The sequence below is a fragment of the Sinocyclocheilus anshuiensis genome, unplaced genomic scaffold (assembly GCF_001515605.1).
Source record: "Sinocyclocheilus anshuiensis isolate Anshui unplaced genomic scaffold, SAMN03320099.WGS_v1.1 scaffold1430, whole genome shotgun sequence".
NCBI classification, from domain to species: Eukaryota; Metazoa; Chordata; class Actinopteri; order Cypriniformes; family Cyprinidae; genus Sinocyclocheilus; species Sinocyclocheilus anshuiensis.
Genome location: NW_015555721.1, coordinates 1,012,990 through 1,033,158, shown reverse-complemented (window position 1 = coordinate 1,033,158; position 20,169 = coordinate 1,012,990). Strand labels below are relative to the sequence as shown.

At 36.4% G+C, this 20,169-nt stretch overlaps 1 protein-coding gene across 1 annotated transcript in view; it reads left to right on the top strand.

The window, feature by feature from the left end:
* Nucleotides 1-1,344: 1,344 nt before the first annotated feature.
* The window catches only part of LOC107672514 (LIM homeobox transcription factor 1-alpha-like), a 23,351-nt gene continuing 4,526 nt past the window's right edge, over nucleotides 1,345-20,169 (top strand). The window contains exons 1-3 of the mRNA XM_016465740.1: nucleotides 1,345-1,567; nucleotides 4,233-4,318; nucleotides 4,452-4,635. Of these exons, the coding sequence (XP_016321226.1) occupies nucleotides 1,524-1,567; nucleotides 4,233-4,318; nucleotides 4,452-4,635 (314 nt within the window). The 5' untranslated portion in view covers nucleotides 1,345-1,523. The remainder of the gene's footprint in view (nucleotides 1,568-4,232; nucleotides 4,319-4,451; nucleotides 4,636-20,169) is intronic.

The window sequence follows — 20,169 nt, the reverse complement described above, 5'->3', positions numbered from 1 at the left end:
ATTTTAGTTCATATTCATGGTGTAGTAATAATAATAATAATAATAAAATAATAATAAAATTGTAATCCAGTTATCGCAAGCACCAGTGATTGGTCCATCCTGAACACGTGAGATCGCCGCGTTGCCTCAGCAGCTGTCTGGACAATAATTTACATCTAAATAACGTTAATAACTGGACATCGAGGAGTCATTGAAGAGAAAATCACACAGTGAGACTTTTTATTATTATCAGTAGGGAAAATTATTATTTCGAGCACATCAGGGCCTAATGTCACATGCTGATTGTCAATCTTACCTGCGTATTATTTGTATTTCATATAACTCTAGCTCGGTTTCTCAGCCCTAGCTGGTCCACTTTTCAGTTTAGCTTCAACCTTGATCAAATTCAACTGGTTGTAGCTTTCTAGTAATCCTGCAGACATCGATTAGCTTGTTCAGGTCTGTTTGATTGGGGTTGGAGCTAAACTGCAAAAAAAAAAAAAAAAGTGGCATATTATTTGGCACGGTTTGGCCACTAGATGGCAGACGCGATGCGCAATGCATTTGACGACATTTTCGAGTTAGAACATTTTAGCTCTTAATTGGCCATATTAATTACTTTAAAAAATGACCTGAACGTCCATATTAGGCATAGTTTTGTCAGCAGACCTGTATAAAGTAACTATTATTTCACTGTAGCTCTTGATACGGCTATATTAGCTACAAATTCATACTTATGTATAGATATTTGTCTTAATCATATATTCGAAATGTTTATATAAAATGAGCATTTTTATCAGGCTCCCATGGTTCAGTAATTTCACTTTAATGGCAATAAATAGTTTCCTTTCTTTGCCATTAAAGTAAAATAACTGAACACAAACATATAGGAGCATGATGGATGGCACTTAGAGGCTTTTGCATCTGAACTCTTCATACATATACATACATATATATATATATATACACACACGTTTATATACTTTTTAAATATAGACTACAAGTACAAATTACACATTTGATTATGTAGGCTATTTAACCTAACGCACATTATCCTGAAAGGTGGCTGATTTCAACTGTATAGAAATGACACGGTCCTTACATCTTTAACACTCGTTTGCTTGTTACTTAGTTACAAACCATTATTAGCCTACGTTCACAATATGTCTTTCATCTTAAGTCTAATGATCTTTACCTAAAGTCTGAGATTATTATATATATGCTATGCTATGACAGCTATAAGGAACTTGTCAATCTATTTGTTTAAAACAGCATATCAGCCAGAAAAAAAAGCAGTTCCTCTGAATCAAAAAGAGCGAGATACTCCTGTGTATATATTGTTTTCATCTTCTTGCACCCCTCCTTGATGTTTCCCTCCTTCATTGTGCGCGCGCAGCCCGAGTCTTCATCACATAAAGCGCCTGAACATCTCACACACGCGCAGTCTGGCAATGCTTTTGCGCCACTGCGTGCATTTTGGACTATAACACTAAAGTTTGGCTTCTGGAGCACTCTTGCCCGTCCTCTTCTTCAAAGGTGTTTTGATGTTACCAACAGAAATCTCAGGAGGAGTGTGTTTCAGCACTAGGTAAGTGCACGGGACTGAGCATCACCTGCTGTCATCTATGACACTCTTGATACTTGAACTTTGCTTAGTGTGTTCACATAGAAACATGCATGATCATTTCTCATGACTTTTACATATGTATAGCCATATTGTCTACTGTAATCTAGGCTGCATTTGACAGAAATGCGAAGTTTTGCTGCGCTGGTGTTAATGAATTTATTTATGCATTCATTTATTTTCATCGAACATAGCCTATTTATGTCTGATACTTTAATAGGTCTGCCGTATCTGTATTTGGTAAAAACCTGAGCCTATATTTCATGAGTTCAGCTTAGGCCAGATGATAGGAAAAAATTACGGACGCGTGTCAGAATTTTAATTAAATGTAAGTAACATTTACAAAAAAAAAAAAAAAATGTGTGTAGGCTAATTGTGCAGAAAATATAAAATATCAAACTTTAAAAAAATAGTTAACTCTACGGTAGCCTACTTGAGTGTATTACAGGCAGCAGTTTCTGTAAATTTATAAAATGGTTTGGTTTCGAGTAAAAAATTAGGATTAAATTGACATCATAATCGAAAGCGCCGCTATTTCAGACATAGCCTAAAAAACTATTAATTTTGATCATATTTACGTTTGCATTTGATATCGCGCCACAGAACACTGACATTTCTTGTCATGAGCATCTTCGAATGAAAATGAACACAACTTTAATTGAAACAAAATGAACGCACATCAAAATATCAAATCATGAAATCATCAATATCAAATTGCACCAGTTTAGTGTCGTAATAGCCTAGGCTAAGTTATTTACTGAAATACTTGGAATGATAAGTTGATTTTTTTTCAGCCGCAATCATCAGAATTAGGCTATTCCCTTTATACGACGACAGGTGGGCCATATATTGTAGCCCACGCAGCCTACATTTAACAGACGGTATTAAAAAAGGCCTATATTTTCGATAACGCGTATAGATAGCTCCGAGAGAAAAAATAAATAAATACATTTATATATTTATATTTATATATATATATTAGCCTATATTTTTAAATATGTAGCCTATATAAGATGCTCATGCTTCCACATAAGCGCGAATATCGCAGTGTGATTATTCCTCATTGAGGCGGATGGCCCGTTATTAGCTGTTGTATTTTTAATAAGCTAATTGACTCGTGCAATTAACTGCATTATTAATGGGGAAAGGGATCAGACACGCAGTGTGTGATTTCTGCTATTAGAAGAAACAAAATTCAACTTTAAATTTCCAAGGAAAAGGTATTTTTGAGAGGCAGATATAATAGCAATAATAGCCTAATAATTTAACCACCAACAAAGATAATAGCCGAGTTAAAAAAAAAAAAATGTAACCTGAATATTCTAAAAGCAAAGTAGGCAATAAAATAAATTCAGATTTTGATTTCCCTCTTTTTCCAAATAAACCAAACAGTGTAAATCTCAAATGCATATTTATTGTGAAAGCTTCTGTTATTCTAAATTACAATAATCACAACCGTCATCCGTTATTATTTCTGAGGCAATAGGCTTCCTGTTTTAAATCAAATCGTTGGATTTGATGTTTTTGCGTTGTGTCGTTTGCCAAATTTTTTGTGTTTTGTGTTTTTTTGCGTTTGTGAGCGGAAATGTGGCTACCGAAGCCGCGCGCCTTATACCGGACAATTCACCTGCTCGAGCTTCTGTTCTGACTGAGCACACAACACACCCAGCCGGCTCATGCGTTCATTAGACACTTTCCCTTTTATAGAGCGAGATCAAATAAAAGAAGTTACGTCTTTCTTAAAACAGATAGACTACGAGAGAAAGAATAGGCTACATTGTAAATAAATGTTACATTTACGGTCAAAGATAAAAGTTGGCAGCGTCGACGCAGAACTTGACATTTTTCCAAGCATTGCGAGATTACATGTAGGCCTATATTGTAGCTTGCTGTTTCTGACTTTACTTGTCGTTAAATCATATAATATCAGTATATATACCAACATATTTGACCTATTCAGATATTGTTTCTTTTGTAAAAACCTAATGAGAAAAACGGTGACTCAAGTTAAACAAAACTGGCTTCTGCAGCGATCGTGATAAAGACACGAACACAAACACCTTAACTGTTACACATATGACTAAAATACTGCAGTAAACATGAATTAAACTACATGCAATGCAATTTAAAACACTATACATAATCGATAACAAAATAAATATATATATATAGGCCTATTTGAATGAAACATAAACAAATACGATGCTTCTTGAAAGGAATTCTGGGGACACCCTTTTCCCCATAAGCTACAAGACTTTATTTTTTACTTATAAAAACATAATTTACAGAAAATGGCATGTAATGTTATTTTCAAAATATATATTTTTCGTATTAGCCCTTTAAAAAAAATTAACATGTTTTACCATGCACATTAAAATGGGCCCAAACAGGACCTGATTTTGGCTTTTACTAATGAAACTAATGATGCTATGTTTCCTCACAGATTATTGTCAGTATCTTCACAGTAACATTACATTACAGTGTGCTTTTTACCCACATTACATGTAAATATAACAATAAAATATGGTAACAACATTGAGCAATTACAAGCAGCTTACAATAGTTCCACATTATCACAGACCGATTGCTGTCTTTAAATGTGAGTCTTTGTTATGTTGTTGTTTTTCAGTCAGCACTCCAAAGAAGGAAGGAACGGAATGAAAACAGAAGAAAACCAATCATGCCTTCAGCAGGCCCCCTCCGCCACACCTTACGGTGAGACTCTTATTCTTCATTTATCATTTCTTTCCATATTAATATCAGTGCTGTAATGCGTGGGTCTCGAGTCCCTCATGGTACGTTTGTGTGTGTCCTATCAGCTGACACCTGTTCTGTTCTCCTCCACCAGAGCACGTGGGAGGAGGTGAGGTGTGTGCAGGGTGCAAGTCTCCCATCGCGGACCGCTTCCTTCTGCGCGTCAATGAACTGTCCTGGCATGAGACGTGTGTCAAGTGTGCAGTGTGTCGCAGCGCGCTGAGCGGGACCTGCTACTGTCGCGACCGCTTGCTTTACTGCAAGCATGATTACGAGAAGTAAGACAGTTCCATGTGCAACGTGTGTCTGTATACACTCCATCAAAGTCCTAGTATGGCAGAGAGTGTGTAGATTAACATGAAGCACACCAGAACATTCCCCTGATCTCTCTGCTAATGCCTCATGGGTGTGCTGATCTTCTGATCATGCTGATGCTCTGTTGTGAAATATAAGGAACTTTGGTTACACTTTATTTGAAGGTGTCTTGGTTACACACGTTATGTGTACTTGAAAGTGAAAGTGACGTGACATGTGGCCAAGTATGGTGGCCCATACTCAGAATTAGTGCTCTGCATTTATCCCATCCAGAGTGCACACACACAGCAGTGAACACACACACACACACACACCGTGAACACACACCCGGAGCAGTGGGCAGCCATTTTTTTGCTGCAGCGCCCAGGGAGCAGTTGGGGGTTTGGTGCCTTGCTCAAGGGCACCTCAGTCGTGGAATTGAAGGAGGAGAGAGCGCTGTACATTCACTCCCCCCACCTACAATCCCTGCCGGTACGAGACTCGAACCCGCAACCTTTGGGTTACGAGTCCAACTCTCTAACCATTAGGCCACGAATAGTAATACTTACTATTATAATAACAATCAATTATGCATAATTACATGCAAATAATCCTAACCCTAACCATATAGTAACATGTAGTTAATTAATATTACTCAGTACTTAAATGTATAATTAAACTGTAACAAAGACACCTTAAAATAAAGTGTAACCCTTTATTGTAAGGTATTGCAATTGCGGTGTAAATACACAAACAAGTACTGAGTAATATTATCTTGCTTAGGGTTAGATTTAGGATTGGTTGCTATACTATAGTGTATTGTATTTTTAGTGTACTATATTGCTTACTATAGTAAGTACATATAATGTGTAACAAGGACACTGTAAAATAAAGTGTGACTGGAATTTACCCTTCACAGGGAGTGTGACTGACAGACGATCTGACCAATCATAACGCAGAATCTGCCAAAACAAACCAGACAGTAGAGTAGATTAACGTCGGTGTACTTGAACTTGAACAACGGTGTATTGACGTCTTTCCGCGGTTGAAACAAGATACTTTCTGGTGTTCATTCATGTTTATTTCGCGCTATAACTAGTAAAGAGGAAGAGATGATCGCTTCACACGTACAGTAGCTTTAACTGAATTTCTTAATAAATGACAAAAACTGACAGCTGAGACTTTGTTTCATACCAGAAGTAACCTGCTCTGTCTTGTCTGTTGGCCGGCGTGTTGTCAGGTTTCTCGTTGCTCCGCGATGTATTTTTCACTGAGAACATGATGTGTGGCGTGAGAGTGGCATGGCTTGTCGGACATAGCAACAGTAACTAAGGGGGCTGGTCTTTGCGGAGGGTCAATTTCTGTTAGAATGTGTAGTTAAACATTGGTGACGGTAGGTTTAATTGATGTATGTGTAATGTTGTAGGTTTGAATCTGTTTCTTAAAGGCATAGTTCAACCCAATTATTAGGTATGTTTACTAATTTTTGTAAATCGGAATGAATCCAGTCTGATTTCAGATTCTTAAAGTTCGGTTTATGTGAACCCTAAATTTTGCAGTTTGGTTCATATATTTGATTACATGTGCATTACATGTATTCCAAACAAAACCTCAGCACATGCAGAGCTACCATGAGTATAACTGTCATTTTTGCCTTGAATGACATATATGCCATAAGAGCTTTTTTGGGGGGAATATTTATTAAATATTCAGTCTCCTGCACTAATTAGTTCATAAGACTAAATAAGCACAAGCAGCAATGCCAAAGGCATTTTTGAATCCTGAGAAGATAGAAAATAGAGAAAATATATTTAAGCATTTACACGCTTTAAGTTTTCCTTTTAATTGGTTTATTTTAGGTTTACACCACCCATTTGAATCTGATTTTACACATATGTTCACTGGCTGTTTGAGCCATCAATCTGATTATAAATGGATTATTGTACAATCTTATTCCAAACCCAAATTTGGTTTAATTCTGTGGAAAACAAATGTGAAGAACCAAAAAATAAAAACAGTACATGTGCACAAAGTCTTTGGAATAACATGATGGGTAAATAATGACAGAATTGACATTTTTGGGTGAGCTATCCCTTTAACTGCTGGTTCTCTGATGAATCATTCTGTATCAGTTTGGGTCAGAGGGAGATTCCGAGAAACCATCATTTCCCAGTGACATCAGCAGGAGTGCGGACAGTTGAAGGACGATTTTGTGGCCTGCTATCGCTGTTGTGAGAAGTGTCAGACACCGTTGAGCAGTGTGGACACTCCCTGTTGCTGACATCTGGAGGCCAACCGAAAGGAATAAGATGGACAGGAGAGAATAAAAGAGGAGAGAAAAGTTAGCAGGAAGAATTCCCCGAGGGAATATAAAATAATTCTATATATGTTCCTGGAAAGATAGATCACCTGAGATCCAGGACTGTTTCAGGGCATGAAATTACCATACTAACTGCTTTTCTTCACACCGCTGAAGAAAAATGGGACCATAGATTTGATAATTGTTTTGCATGGGTGCTTGCAGCAATGATGTCATAATGAGGGTAAAAGTGATCAACGATTACAAATGAGATGGCTGTTCTGGGATCAGAGCGCAGAGAAACTGTTCTTGTGCAAGCTGGTGCTGCTATTCCCTTGAGCTTGGTCCGTTTGTATTATTTGAATTCATTAATTATTTACATTCAGCCTTTTTTTACTATATGGTGGAGATTTAAGTTTCTCTCATTCTCTCATAAGCATTTTTGTTGCGCTTGAATGCAGACATTATTTGTGAATAATGAGGCTGCGGCGTGGTATGTGGTGTATTTATGGAGGAGACTTGGCACACTGTTGTGTGGGTGACCTTGAGTGAATCCACAACAATATCTCCTTGTGTTCTCCGCTGTCTGTCCGTCAGCACCCACCCTTTACCAATGCTCCATCTACAGCAGGTGTGCGCTCCATTTTTGGGGTGCCAAGGAATCTTTGATGGTGCAAAAAAAAGAGTAGACAGAAAAAAGACTTTCTGTAAAAATATATCGTCAGGTAATGTAAAAAAAAAAAAATGTGCACGTGTGGAAACGCATACATTTCCTAATTATGTTAAATTAGAAAGTATTATTTAAAATAACTGAATCATTACACCAGCAAAATTAATTTATAAGTCAGGTAGAAATAGCCACACTCATAAAAATAAAGGTTCCAAAAGAGGTTTTTCACAGTGATGCCATAGAAGAACCTTGGTTCCTCAAAGAACCTTTCAGTGAACATTTTTAAAAAGAACCACTTTTTTTTCTCTGAATGTGAAGAACATTTTAATAATCTAAAGAACCTTGTTCCACTAAAAATAACCTTTTGTGGAATGGAAAGATTCTTCGGGTGTTAACGGTTCTTCATATGTTTAAGAGTGCACTTAAAGTCAACATTAAATGGCATTCACATCCCATTTTAGTTTCGTATTATGACATGTTTCCAAGTAAAATAGTGTATTCAGTGAGAAAAAAAGATGTAGGGCAGTATCTTTCATCGCATATTAAAGTCAAGATGAAATGGAAGTAGCAGCAGCTCGATTCTTCCTTACTGTAATGTACGTCTGAGTCAAATGAATTATCGAAAAAAAAGAAAAAAATGTAAGGCGGGACTTGGTTCTGTTTATCAGGTGTTGATTGGATGGAGGCAGGTGTGAAGGAGAGTTAAACAGACTAAATGATTGGAGAAGACTAGCATACATCAATCAAAAAGAAATCTGTAATTTCACTAGAAGACTGAGTTATGAAATTTTTATTATTTTTTTTAATGAAATCATATGCACAATAAGATCGATAACATGCATTTAGAAAATGGCTACATTTTCATTTCATGCCAACTTCGGCTCACAAAAAGTGGATGTTAAATACCAAAATGTAAGGAGTTGTAAAAAGGGATGATTTCAGATTACATTTTAATGAAATATTACTAAGACCAGACATTTTCCACTTAAAATAATGTACGCAATAAGACAACGAACATGCGAACAGCATCAGCTTTAAGATCACAACTGTATGACGATTCCTTATGCTCCTGATGTTCTCGTCATCAGAAATCTGACTTTCATTTACTACTAATTTTTCAGTCATTCAAGCAACACCTATTCACTTACCGAAAAACCAAACGCAAAGCCAAATCCCTATTCATTAAACCCACAAACATTTGCTAACATCCCTGAAATGGTCAAATTCTCTCCATCACTGTCTTCCTGGCTGACTTCGACACACACAGCCATCAGATAACCACGCAGCCCAGCCTAGTGAAACCAGTCCCAGACCAATAAAGGCTCTCAGCCCCAGGGTACGGTGCCTGGATCGCTGGCAGAAAATTAGACTAGTGAGGGTCTCGGAGGCCTATCAGAGCGGATATTTAAAATGCCCCAAGTTTAATAGATCACTCTGCGGGGTGGGAAACAGAACGAAAACAGCCCCCAGTGTGTAAAGAGATGCTAGTAAGAACGAAAAATCACGAATGTGAGCTCTTTAATATCTCACTTGTTTCTCCTAGCAAACTGAGATTTTGGCTAAAGTCTCATGCTTCTCAGACTTTGCTCCTGAGAAAAAGACCCAATTATATCGTGTCTTTTAGAATTTTAGAAGAGGTCTCAAAAATGTCCTGAAATGTGCCTGGATTTGTCCAAATATCAAAGTCTGTAATCAATAATCATTTATTCCATTTCAATTTATCATAGGGATTTTTTATAGTGCTGTCAAACGATTAATCGCGATTAATCGCATCCAAAATAAAAGTTTTGGTTTACATAATATATGTGTGTGTACTGTGTATATTTATTATGTATATATAAATACACACACATAGAGTATATATTTTGAAAATATTTACATGTATGTACATGAATATATTTATATTCATATAAATTATATATATATAAATATATTTAATATATAAACGTAACATATTTTTCTTAAATATATACCTGCATGTGTGTGTATTTACAGTATATATACATAATAATAAATAAAAATACATATACACAGTACACACACACATATATTATGTAAACAAAAACATTTATTTTGGATGCGATTAATCACGATTAATCGTTTGACAGCACTAATGTTTTATGAAAAACATTTGAGACAAAGTTGATACTTGATACTACCAGAATAGTTCGGATTGAATATGGATTCAGATGAATTTCGAATCCAGAATATTTTGATTCAGTTAAGCACATTTGACAACATTTGTGGCATAATGCTGATTAACACAAAAACTTTTGTCCCTCCATTTTCTTAACAATGCAGAAATTGGGGTTACAGTAAGGGGGAAATTAATGAATGTTAAAATATTCACCGCTTCAGATGTAAACAATATGCTTGCTAACATGATTCTAGTGTGAAAACATCCCTTGCTAACATTTTCTGTGTAAAGTTATATCTAATTTTACTACTTTGAACATAACACCTAAAAGCGTAAAACAACACCTAAAAACAAAAACAGCTTTATAGCTCAAATGTGACCCTGGAGCACAAACCCAGTCTTAAGTCGCTGGAGTATATTTGTAGCAATAGCCAAAAATACATTGTATTATCATGTATTATTGATTATATTATCATTGTATTAAAATGATCAATTTTTCTTTTATGCCAAAAATCATTAGGATATTAAGTAAAGATCATGTTCCATGAAGATATTTTGTAAAATTCCTACCGTAAATATATCAAAACTTAATTTTTGATTAGTAATATGCATTGCTAAGAACTTCATTTGGACAACTTTAAAGGTGATTTTCTCAATATTTAGATTTGTTTGCACCCTCAGATTCCAGATTTTCAAATAGTTGTATCTCAGCCAAATATTGTACTATCCTAACAAACCATACATCAATGGAAAGCTTGTTTATTCAGCATATAATGTATACATCTCAATTTTGAGAAATTGACCCTTATGAGTTATGACTGGTTTTTTGGTACAGGGTCACAAATAATACACACGGTTTAACAGAAGAACTTTTTTTATTATAACCTCCACATTTCTGCAAACATTTCACTTTTATTCGCCAGGTCCAAATGACCCATCAGATCCCAAAATCAAATAACAAACAGTGCTAATATACACTAATTGTATGCTACAGTACTAAGAAATCTTGACCATTATATTAGTTGTCCAGACAGTGATTCATCTTTTCTGAAAAGCTATAGCGTAAAGATGCAATAAATAAAGAGTGCTCATAAACAGCTGCTGAGATTGTATTCTCACTAGAGGTTTGGATCCGGAGACAGTTTTGATTTGATTCGATACGTCATGACTTAACAAGCAGATTGTAAGTGTCTCAACATGACCTTTATTTTTACTTTTTTTTTTTTTAAGTACATAAAGGACAAATAATTTTTTATGGTAATCAATGTCATCATGTCGACAGAGCTTAACTTCAGAATATTCATTTAAATGCAATCTCGGTCTCCTGTACTTGAAAGAGCAACTACATTTTTCCATGTCAATCGTTTACAGTAACACCGAAATCTTCAGTCGGAGTCATTATTATGAGCACTTCAGTTGATGGTTACCGAAATCTTCACCTTTCTTTTGCTCGGTCTTTCTTCCTCCCCGTGCATCTCTCCTCTAGCTCGTCCATCACTGTCTGATTTCTAATAATATTTCTGTTCCAAACTTCATTTCCTACTTGTTGAGATTTATAGCCGTGATGACACCAATCAGTTTATCTCTCCGTTTATCCCACATTTTCGCTTAATCATCTCTCTGCTCGCTGTCTCTTTGTCTGTGGGGGTGGAGGGGTCTTGATTGGGAACGCTGCTAATTATCTTCTTAGACATGACTACAAGCTGTGTTGTGGTTAAGAGAGTTGCTGTACTGTCAAACAGAAATATGACACATGGGCTCTGGTGTAGGACGCTGCCGTACCTTGGATTGTCTACAGAGTCAATAGTGCTTGCTGAATCCATTAGTTTTATCATTCATACTGTACTTAAATTGTGGCATATGCATTCAGGCACAATGCAATAAAGCAACAATCCATTGAAGCTATCTCTTTTATGTAAATCTGGGTTTTTGTTCAAACCGGGCATGAGCAGCAGTACTTTTTGTTGGTCAGTTTGTTCAGTTTGGTGTTGTGCTGTGTACTGTTTGAGGTCAAGAATTTTATTTAGTAAGAGAAACGAACCGTTTTATTCAGCAAGATCACATTAAATTGATCACATTGACAGTTAAAATGTTACATAAGATTTCAGAATAAATTAAAATAAATGTTGTTCTTTTGATAATGTCAATTCATCAAAAAAAAAAAAATCCAGAAAAAATTTATAAAAGTAGGGAAACAGATTTCAACATGTTTCTTGAGCCTCAAATCAGAATATTAGAATGATTTCTGAAGGATCATGTGACACTGAAGACTGGAGTAATGATGCTGAAAATTCAGCTTTGCATCACAGGAATAAATTACATTAAAAAAAAAAAACGTTTTTAAATTGTAATAATAATATTTCACAATATTAATGTTTTTACTAAATTCGTGATCAAATAAATGCCGCCTTGGTGAGCATAGGAAACTTCTTTCGAACACATTAACAAATCTTACCAGGCCCAAAGTTTTTAATGTATATTCAAGTAATATACAGAAAGTTTTGTAGTGTATATTACTTTTCTGAGCACTCAGATTCACAATGTTCACCTGTTTGATGATAAAATGAACAAAAAGGGATTCAAGTCAGATTTAGAAATAAACAACTACCTAGCAACTAGCTAGACCATAGCAACCACCCACAACATCCTAGCATCACTGTGGCAAGCCACTCACTCCTTCTAAATATAAAACGTCAGCTTCTAGTTTAAAATCAACCTACCCCCTTAAAAATTAAGGTTCTTTTTTGGCATTGATGGTTCCATGAAGGACCCTTTATCATCCATGGAATCTTTCCATTCCACAAAAGGTTGTTCAAAATGTTCTTCATACTAAGAAAATGTGTTTTTGAAGGAATAGTTCACCCAAAAACGAACATTTTGTCATCATTTACTCACTCTCATGTCATTCCAAACCTGTACGAGTTTCTTTCTTATGTTGAACATAAAATAAGTTATTTTGAAGAATCAAACAGTTGATGGTCCCCTTTGACTTCCATTTCTTTCCCTACTATGGAAGTCAATAGGAACTGTTTGGTTCTTCAAAATTCTTCAAAATATCTTCTTTTATGTTCAACACAAGAAAGAAACTCATACAGGTTTGGAACGACATGAGAGTGAGTAAATGATGACAAATTTTTCGTTTTTGGGTGAACTTTTCCTTTAAAGGGGTCCTATTATGCTTTTTCACTTGTTCAACTTTAGTTAGTCTGTAATGTTGCTGTTAGAGCATAAAAAAGATCTGCAAAGTTACAAAGCTCAAGTCCACTTCAAAAGGAGATATTTTATTTAACAGAAATCACTTTTCAAAAACTACAACGAACGACTCGTTTGGACTACAACGCATATTTTCCGGGATTTGTGATATCACAAATCCCGGAAAATATGCGTTGTAGTCCAAACGAGTCGTTCGTTGTAGTTTTTGAAAAGTGATTTCTGTTAAATAAAATATCTCCTTTTGAAGTGGACTTGAGCTTTGTAACTTTGCAGATCTTTTTTATGCTCTAACAGCAACATTACAGACTAACTAAAGTTGAACAAGTGAAAAAGCATAATAGGACCCCTTTAAAAACTGTTCACTGAAAGGCTCTTTTGGGAACCAAAAATGGTTGTTCTATGGCATCACTGTGAAAATCCTCGTTTGGAACCTTTATTTTTGTAAGAGTGTACTTTTAGTTTTAAACATATACCCTTCATGTGTTTAGTCCTTTTGGTGAATATGTTAACATGATACTTTAAATAAGGACATAAACACGTTGTGGTAGTTCAAGCCAAGAAAAACAAAACATGTTTTCCAAAAGCAGTAATTCAGACAAGTAATTATTAGTAATATTTTCTTGCCTGAATTACTGCTTTTGGAAAAATAAAGGTTCCAAAAGAGGGTTTTCTCAGCAATGCCATAGAAGAAGCATTTTGGGTTCCTCAAAGAACCTTTCAGTGAACAGTTCTTCAAAGAACCACTTGCTTCTTAGTGTGAAGAACATTTGAATGATCTAAAGAACCTTTTTTTCCACTATAAAGAACCTTTTGTGGAATGGAAAGATTCCATGGATGTTAAAAGTTCTTCATGGAACCATGGATGCCAATAAAGAACCTTCATTTTTCAGAGTGTACACGTATCAGGCAATGATAGAGGGAGAGAAGAGCGGACAGTGAAGGAGAGCTCAGGGGAAGTTAAAAGGCCATGGAGGTGACAAACAGAGGTGGAGAGAGGAAGATGACAGAGGAAGAGGAGAGATGAGATCGAGGTGGCTCCTCTTGTGATATTGCCACTGTTTTTGCATAATGTGTGATGAGTCTCCATCACTTCGCCTCCCGCACAACAATTTCATTACAGACGGCTAATAAATGTTTCATGGCAGAACAAGCTGCTCGCCTTGGCTTTATTAAATCTGAGATAATAAAAGAAGAACGGCAAAAAAATGAAAGCGGGAGAGATAGGAAGAATGCCATAGATATCCTCAAACTGGGCTGCCGTATCTTCTGTTTCTGGGGCAACGAATCCCCCGTCCCCCCTCTACGCGTCTTTTTTTTTTTTCTCGCCTTGCCACAGAGAGACAGGAAATGAGAATCTGGCTGACAGGATATTGCGTTCTGGTGGCCTGGGGATTAGCTGTTTTATCCAAACACACACATACACACACTCGCAGACTCGCTCTTGCCTCACACAACTCAACACATCGATCCTGTCGGTCCCTGAGCCCTTGGGTATCACACACACACACACACACACACACACACACACACGAGGGATGCAGGAAACCGACGCGTGATTGTAACGTATGGACAGGTTATGCTGTCAGTCGGGGAATGCATCACAATAAGTACGTCAGCACACCAATAGTGCATATTCGTCACCAAAAATAGTGTGAAATTCTCTATATAAGATGGGATATTATGACACCCATCATATTCTACAACATATCGACTGTCAGAATCAGGATTTCCTACAAACCTTTGCTCTGTTGACAAGTGGCTTATGAATTACAAAGAATTACCAAGGATTTTGTAGGATTTTGAAGAATGAGACATCAGTGGAAATGTGTCGAAGGCATAGTTCCCCCAAAATTGTCATGATTTTCCTGATGTCATTCCAAACTTCTTCTGTTGAACAAAAAAGAAAAAATCAATTGAAAAATATCTCAATGTTTTTTAATCCATATTATGGAAGTCAGTTGTTTTGGACCCCACTGACATTCATTATACAGACAAAAATAGTTGAAAAAAATTTTAAATACCTTTTTTGTGTTTCAAAGAAGGAAAAAGTCACACAGGTTTGGAAAAAACATGAGGATGAGAGTAAATGATAAGAAATTTTTTCATTTTTGAGTGGACTGTTACCTGATAGAACCATTTTGTTAGTGTAACTAAATGTTCTCTTTTTATGTATTTTCCTGTTTATAATTTGAATCATTTAGATGATTTAAGTACATTTTAAAAAGTCCAGGATTTTTACAGCATTGGCAGGCCATTGCAAGGTTTGAGTCATCCAGGAAAATATACTGAGACACAAAGTTGGTTGTATGCAGTTCCTTTCTCTGCATCCAGAACGTTTGGTCCATTACAGGATCAAATATTGCATTAACATTTCTCTGTTCTATTGGTGCAAATCCAGAACAAAAAAGCAGTTAGTAAGCGTATGAGGAATTTTAGTGATTAGTAAATCATACTGTTATCACTCAATTTCGGTAACACTTTACAATAAGGTCCCATAACATAAGTTAATGCATTTACTAACATTAACAATGAGCAATATATTCATTACAGTATTCATAAATCATTGCTTACGTTAGTTAATAAAAATACTCTTTGTTGTTAGTTCATAGTTCAGGTCTATGAAATAATATTAACAGATATATGGTGAAATTAATAATAAAAAAATTAGTGTTCATTGTTAGTTCAAATGAACTAATGTAGTTAAAGGGATAGTTCAACCAAAAAATGAAAATTACCCCATGATTTCCTCACCCTCAAGCCATCCTAGGTGTATGACATTTTTCTTTCGGACGAATACAATTGGAGTTCTATTAAAGAATGTCCTGGCTCTTCCAAGCTTTATAATGGCAGTGAATGGGGGTCGAGATTTTGAGGCCCAAAAAAGTGCACCCATCCATCATCAAAAGTGCTCCACACGGCTCCGGGGGGTTAATAAAGGCCTTTTGAAGCAAATCGATGCATTTTTGTAAAATAAAATATCCATATTTAAAACTTCTGCTAACTGTCGTACGTGTGTTCATGAGAGAGTGGCTTTCCCTTGGATGACGTAGGACGAAGACGAACACGGTGACAAACGTGGAAGTGCAGTAGAGAGAGCAAAATAAAACACCAGTCACAAATTAGACATACAAAATAGCATATTCTATACACCTCTGTCCTCCGTCATCCGCTGGAATGCCACTCTCTTAGTGAATGTGTGCACGACAGTTAGCGGAAGCTAGAGGTTATGGATTATAAAGTTTTAAATATGGATATTTTTCTTACACAAACAAATCGCTTCGATTCAGAAGACCTTTATTCACCCCATGGAGCCGTGTGGAGCACTTTTTATGACGGATGGATGTACTTTTTAAGACTTCAAAATCTCGACTCCCATTCACTGCCATTATAAAGCTTACAAGCTTGTCCCTTGCCAGGAGATTTTTTAATATAACTCTGATTGTATTCATCTGAAAGAAGAAAGTCATTTACACCTAGGATGGCTTGAGGGTGAGTAAATCATGGGGTAATTTTCATTTTTAGGTCAACTATCCCTTTAACTAATGTTAACAAATGGAACCAAATCGTTACCGTTATTTTTCACCCATGATTTTTACATGATCATCTCAAAATATTGAGTCTCATTAATACACTGCAAGGCATCATAAGAAATGTCATTTTAACTTTATTGCCACCTTGATATACAGTGCACTTTCTAATAACCCTGTTGAAGTGTTCTTCATATGACTAGTAATCCATAAACGTAACTGAATTCAGCGGAGAGTGTTTTATAGTGTACAATGACACAAGTAGTTGTTTTATTAGCATAAACCCAAAAGTTATGATGTGTCTCAGTGCAATCAAAACATAATTAGACAATTAAATTATGCATGCCACTAGTCGATTGTTATTTCAGTATTTTTGTGCGTAGCACCGTTTGCATGCTAAGAACAAAAAGGCCATTTTTTTAGCAAGTGCGCACTGAAGTGTGCATCTATGACATGATTGGGGCAGTATAATATGTGTCAGTACTGAACGGTTTAGCTGCTCACCTGTGCTTTCTCTTTTGCGTGCGAGTGGTCTGATGTGTACGTTTTTATCAGCTACCTGTTGGTTTTCTCGTATTTCATCATTGTGAATATTGGTGTGTCGGGGAGGGAGGGGGGGTGGCTGGAGTGGGTTGTGGGGAATGCTGGGAGATTTTAATAACGCAGAAGCAGTGCAGTGAGATTTAATAAAAGAAGATGATGTGATTACTGAACCCTGGCTCTGAGCCACCTTCCCTCACAGCAATATCCGCTCTCTTTCTTTCTCTCTCGCTCACACACACACACACACACACACACACCGCACCAACCTTTGCAATTATGTGTACATCTATGATTTACATACTGCCTCCATATATGTATACAAAGATGCACCAAAGTCTGCGAGACAAACCTCGCAACTATGACAGTAAGTGTTTGATTATGTAAAATTTTGTGTTCATGCATGGATTAGGCCTCCACACTATGATTTGGCTATAGATTCATGTAAAACTTTATTGAATTGACATACGCTCATAGCGCCTGATTGCCTTCCCGCAATCATAATTTCTTTCCCCCAAGATAGTTTCATCCTCAGTTAACTCCGGTTTTCGGGTCTGTGTATGTTTAAGTACAAAATGTGGTGTTATTTCTGTAACTGTCACGTTTAATGTGTCCGTTTGCAGTGTTTTTTTTTTTCATTCAACATTTTCTGCCAAGTTTGTGGGTTAATGTCATGACCTGGTGATTTTTCAGGTGACATTTCACCTCAAAATCAATATAAAAAATCAAGAAATTATATTTTGCATAAAGAAAATGGAGCCTACTTTATGACCAATAAAGAGTTTTTACATTGTGATAATATTTTCATTATGACAATTAAAAATATGTGACCCCAAATACTCACCACTGTACAGAAAAAAAACAATATTTTTTGAAGTTGTAAACAAAAAAGATTATTGGCATGTGTTTTAGAAAATACAATTTCTGTCTTTCTACTTCAAAATTTCACATTTAATTTAGTGTTATTTGCTGTTTCTTCGTAACTACTTGTGAAATATTTGAGCGAAAATTGTTTCAAAGTCAATTTCTTTTCCAGTGTAATAATTGTCATGAATTTCGATCTTTTTTATTCAGATACATGATTTATAACTTTCTCACATGATTGTAATGAGAATACCACTTTTGTGCATTATTTTTCTGAGAATTGGGAAGGAATTACTTGAAATATTAGCTATAAAAATAATGTTATAAAGCCAAAAAAAGAGGCTTCATTGTCTTTAAGAAAAATATAATTTTTACTCATTTCTTTCAGTTTTGAGGTGAAATATGACAGCTTTCATGAGATTCAGTCTTTGAGTCAGTTTCTCTATGGGTTTTTAGAGTTGGTCTTCTTTGATCTGGGTGTAGTAGGTGGTGATTTGGGTAATTTGGCATTTTTGGCAGATGGATTGAGACAGATTAGCCATAGCAGCTGCGTTTCGGACAGGATTATCACATCCATGCAGATTAGAGGCTATAATGTGTGGACCTGGCTGCCTCTCCCTTCAGCAGATTTCTGATATGACACCTTCATCTCCTGCACTCGGTGCTCCTCAACACACACACACACACACACGCACACACACCAGATCTCCCGCCATCCGTCTCTGCAACTGTCATGAAGTCTGTGTTATCCATCAAATGTGCATTTCATCAGTTCCTCACCTCCAAAATGGTTTGTGTTCATCAAACTTATACTTTTATTTGCCACCTATATATGTGCTTTTAATTTAATTAGTGGTCACTGCTAATGCAGGTATCCCTATTCTTAATGCTTAGGGATAAACAAACCCTTAAGCACAAGTAAGGAATAGCTCTTGTCAGAATTGTCATTTTGGTTGAACTATTACTTTAAACGATAGCTTGTCCAGCACCGTGATAGAATGATATGTAAAATCGGGCGGCTTTTGACGATTTTTACATGGTTGACAAAAAAATTGCACTAAAGTAGGGTCCTGAGACCACAATATCATAAACTTGGGACTTTTGACTTGGGACAGTAAGCAGCAACTACCCAAAACACCCTAGCAACAATCCCGCCAATCTACAAAAAACATGTTGTTGTCCGGTTCAGGTGTGTGACAGTAACTTCACACTGGTTTATGTCACATTTTGGGTGAATGGTGACAGTTGCTTTGGCTTAATGAAATGTGCAGAAGGATTAGATTGTCATCGACACCATATGAGCTGTGGGTACCTGTCAATATTTATGAGAGTACATGAGCACGGCTGTATAAAGGTGCTGGTAAATGTGTGTGTGTGTGTGTGAGTATGGTGTGTTTATTCGAGTGTGAGAGAGATTAACCCCATGCTATCCTCAATCCCTGGTTATGAGTTTACAGCGTCTGTCTGGGCATCGCACTGTTTAAACAACAATCTAATTAATCCTGTCTTTATTAGTTTCACGGAGCTGGGGAGGGAGGCTGGGAGCGAGAGAGGGAGGACAGGGAATTCTGGCAGAAAATATCAAGCGGCGAGGGAGGGGAAAGGTGGGGATTGAAGAGCGAGAGTGCCTTTAAAACCAATTGTGATGCTGATGAGCTATTTAGAAAGAAAACACCGTTTAAAGAGAGTAAGAGGCATTTTTCAGGGTTGGTAGCAGGACAAATGACCTTCTTAATACATTTGCTCACTTTTGCCCTGTACATCCCTGTATTTGCTAATCATTTTGAAAATTCATTAAGTTTAAAAACATTTACCATAGCGCATGGTGCCAGCAACACTAAGGTCATGGGTTCAATTCCCAGGTGACACACTGATAAAATGTACAGCTTAAATGCAGCGTAATAAATGTTAATAATATTAACCCTGTAAATCCTGACATATGAAATAAAAAAATATTTTTATACATGTTTATAAACATTTTTTTTAATGTTTGGACTAGGGCTGTGCAATTAATCGCATGCGATCTTCACTGACAAGCTAGGCAATATCGCGTTCATAATCGCAGATGAATCGCATTCGATTGTGAACGCGATATCGCCTAGCTTGTCAGTGAACTACGGCTCTGTGTAGTAAATGCCGCTCCATCTGAAAGCAGGTGATGGAGATTTACTACTAATCACGGAACCGGCTTTACTGACAAGATGCGCATGACAATCGCATGCGATTAATTGCACAGCCCCAGTTTGGACTATATATATATATATATAT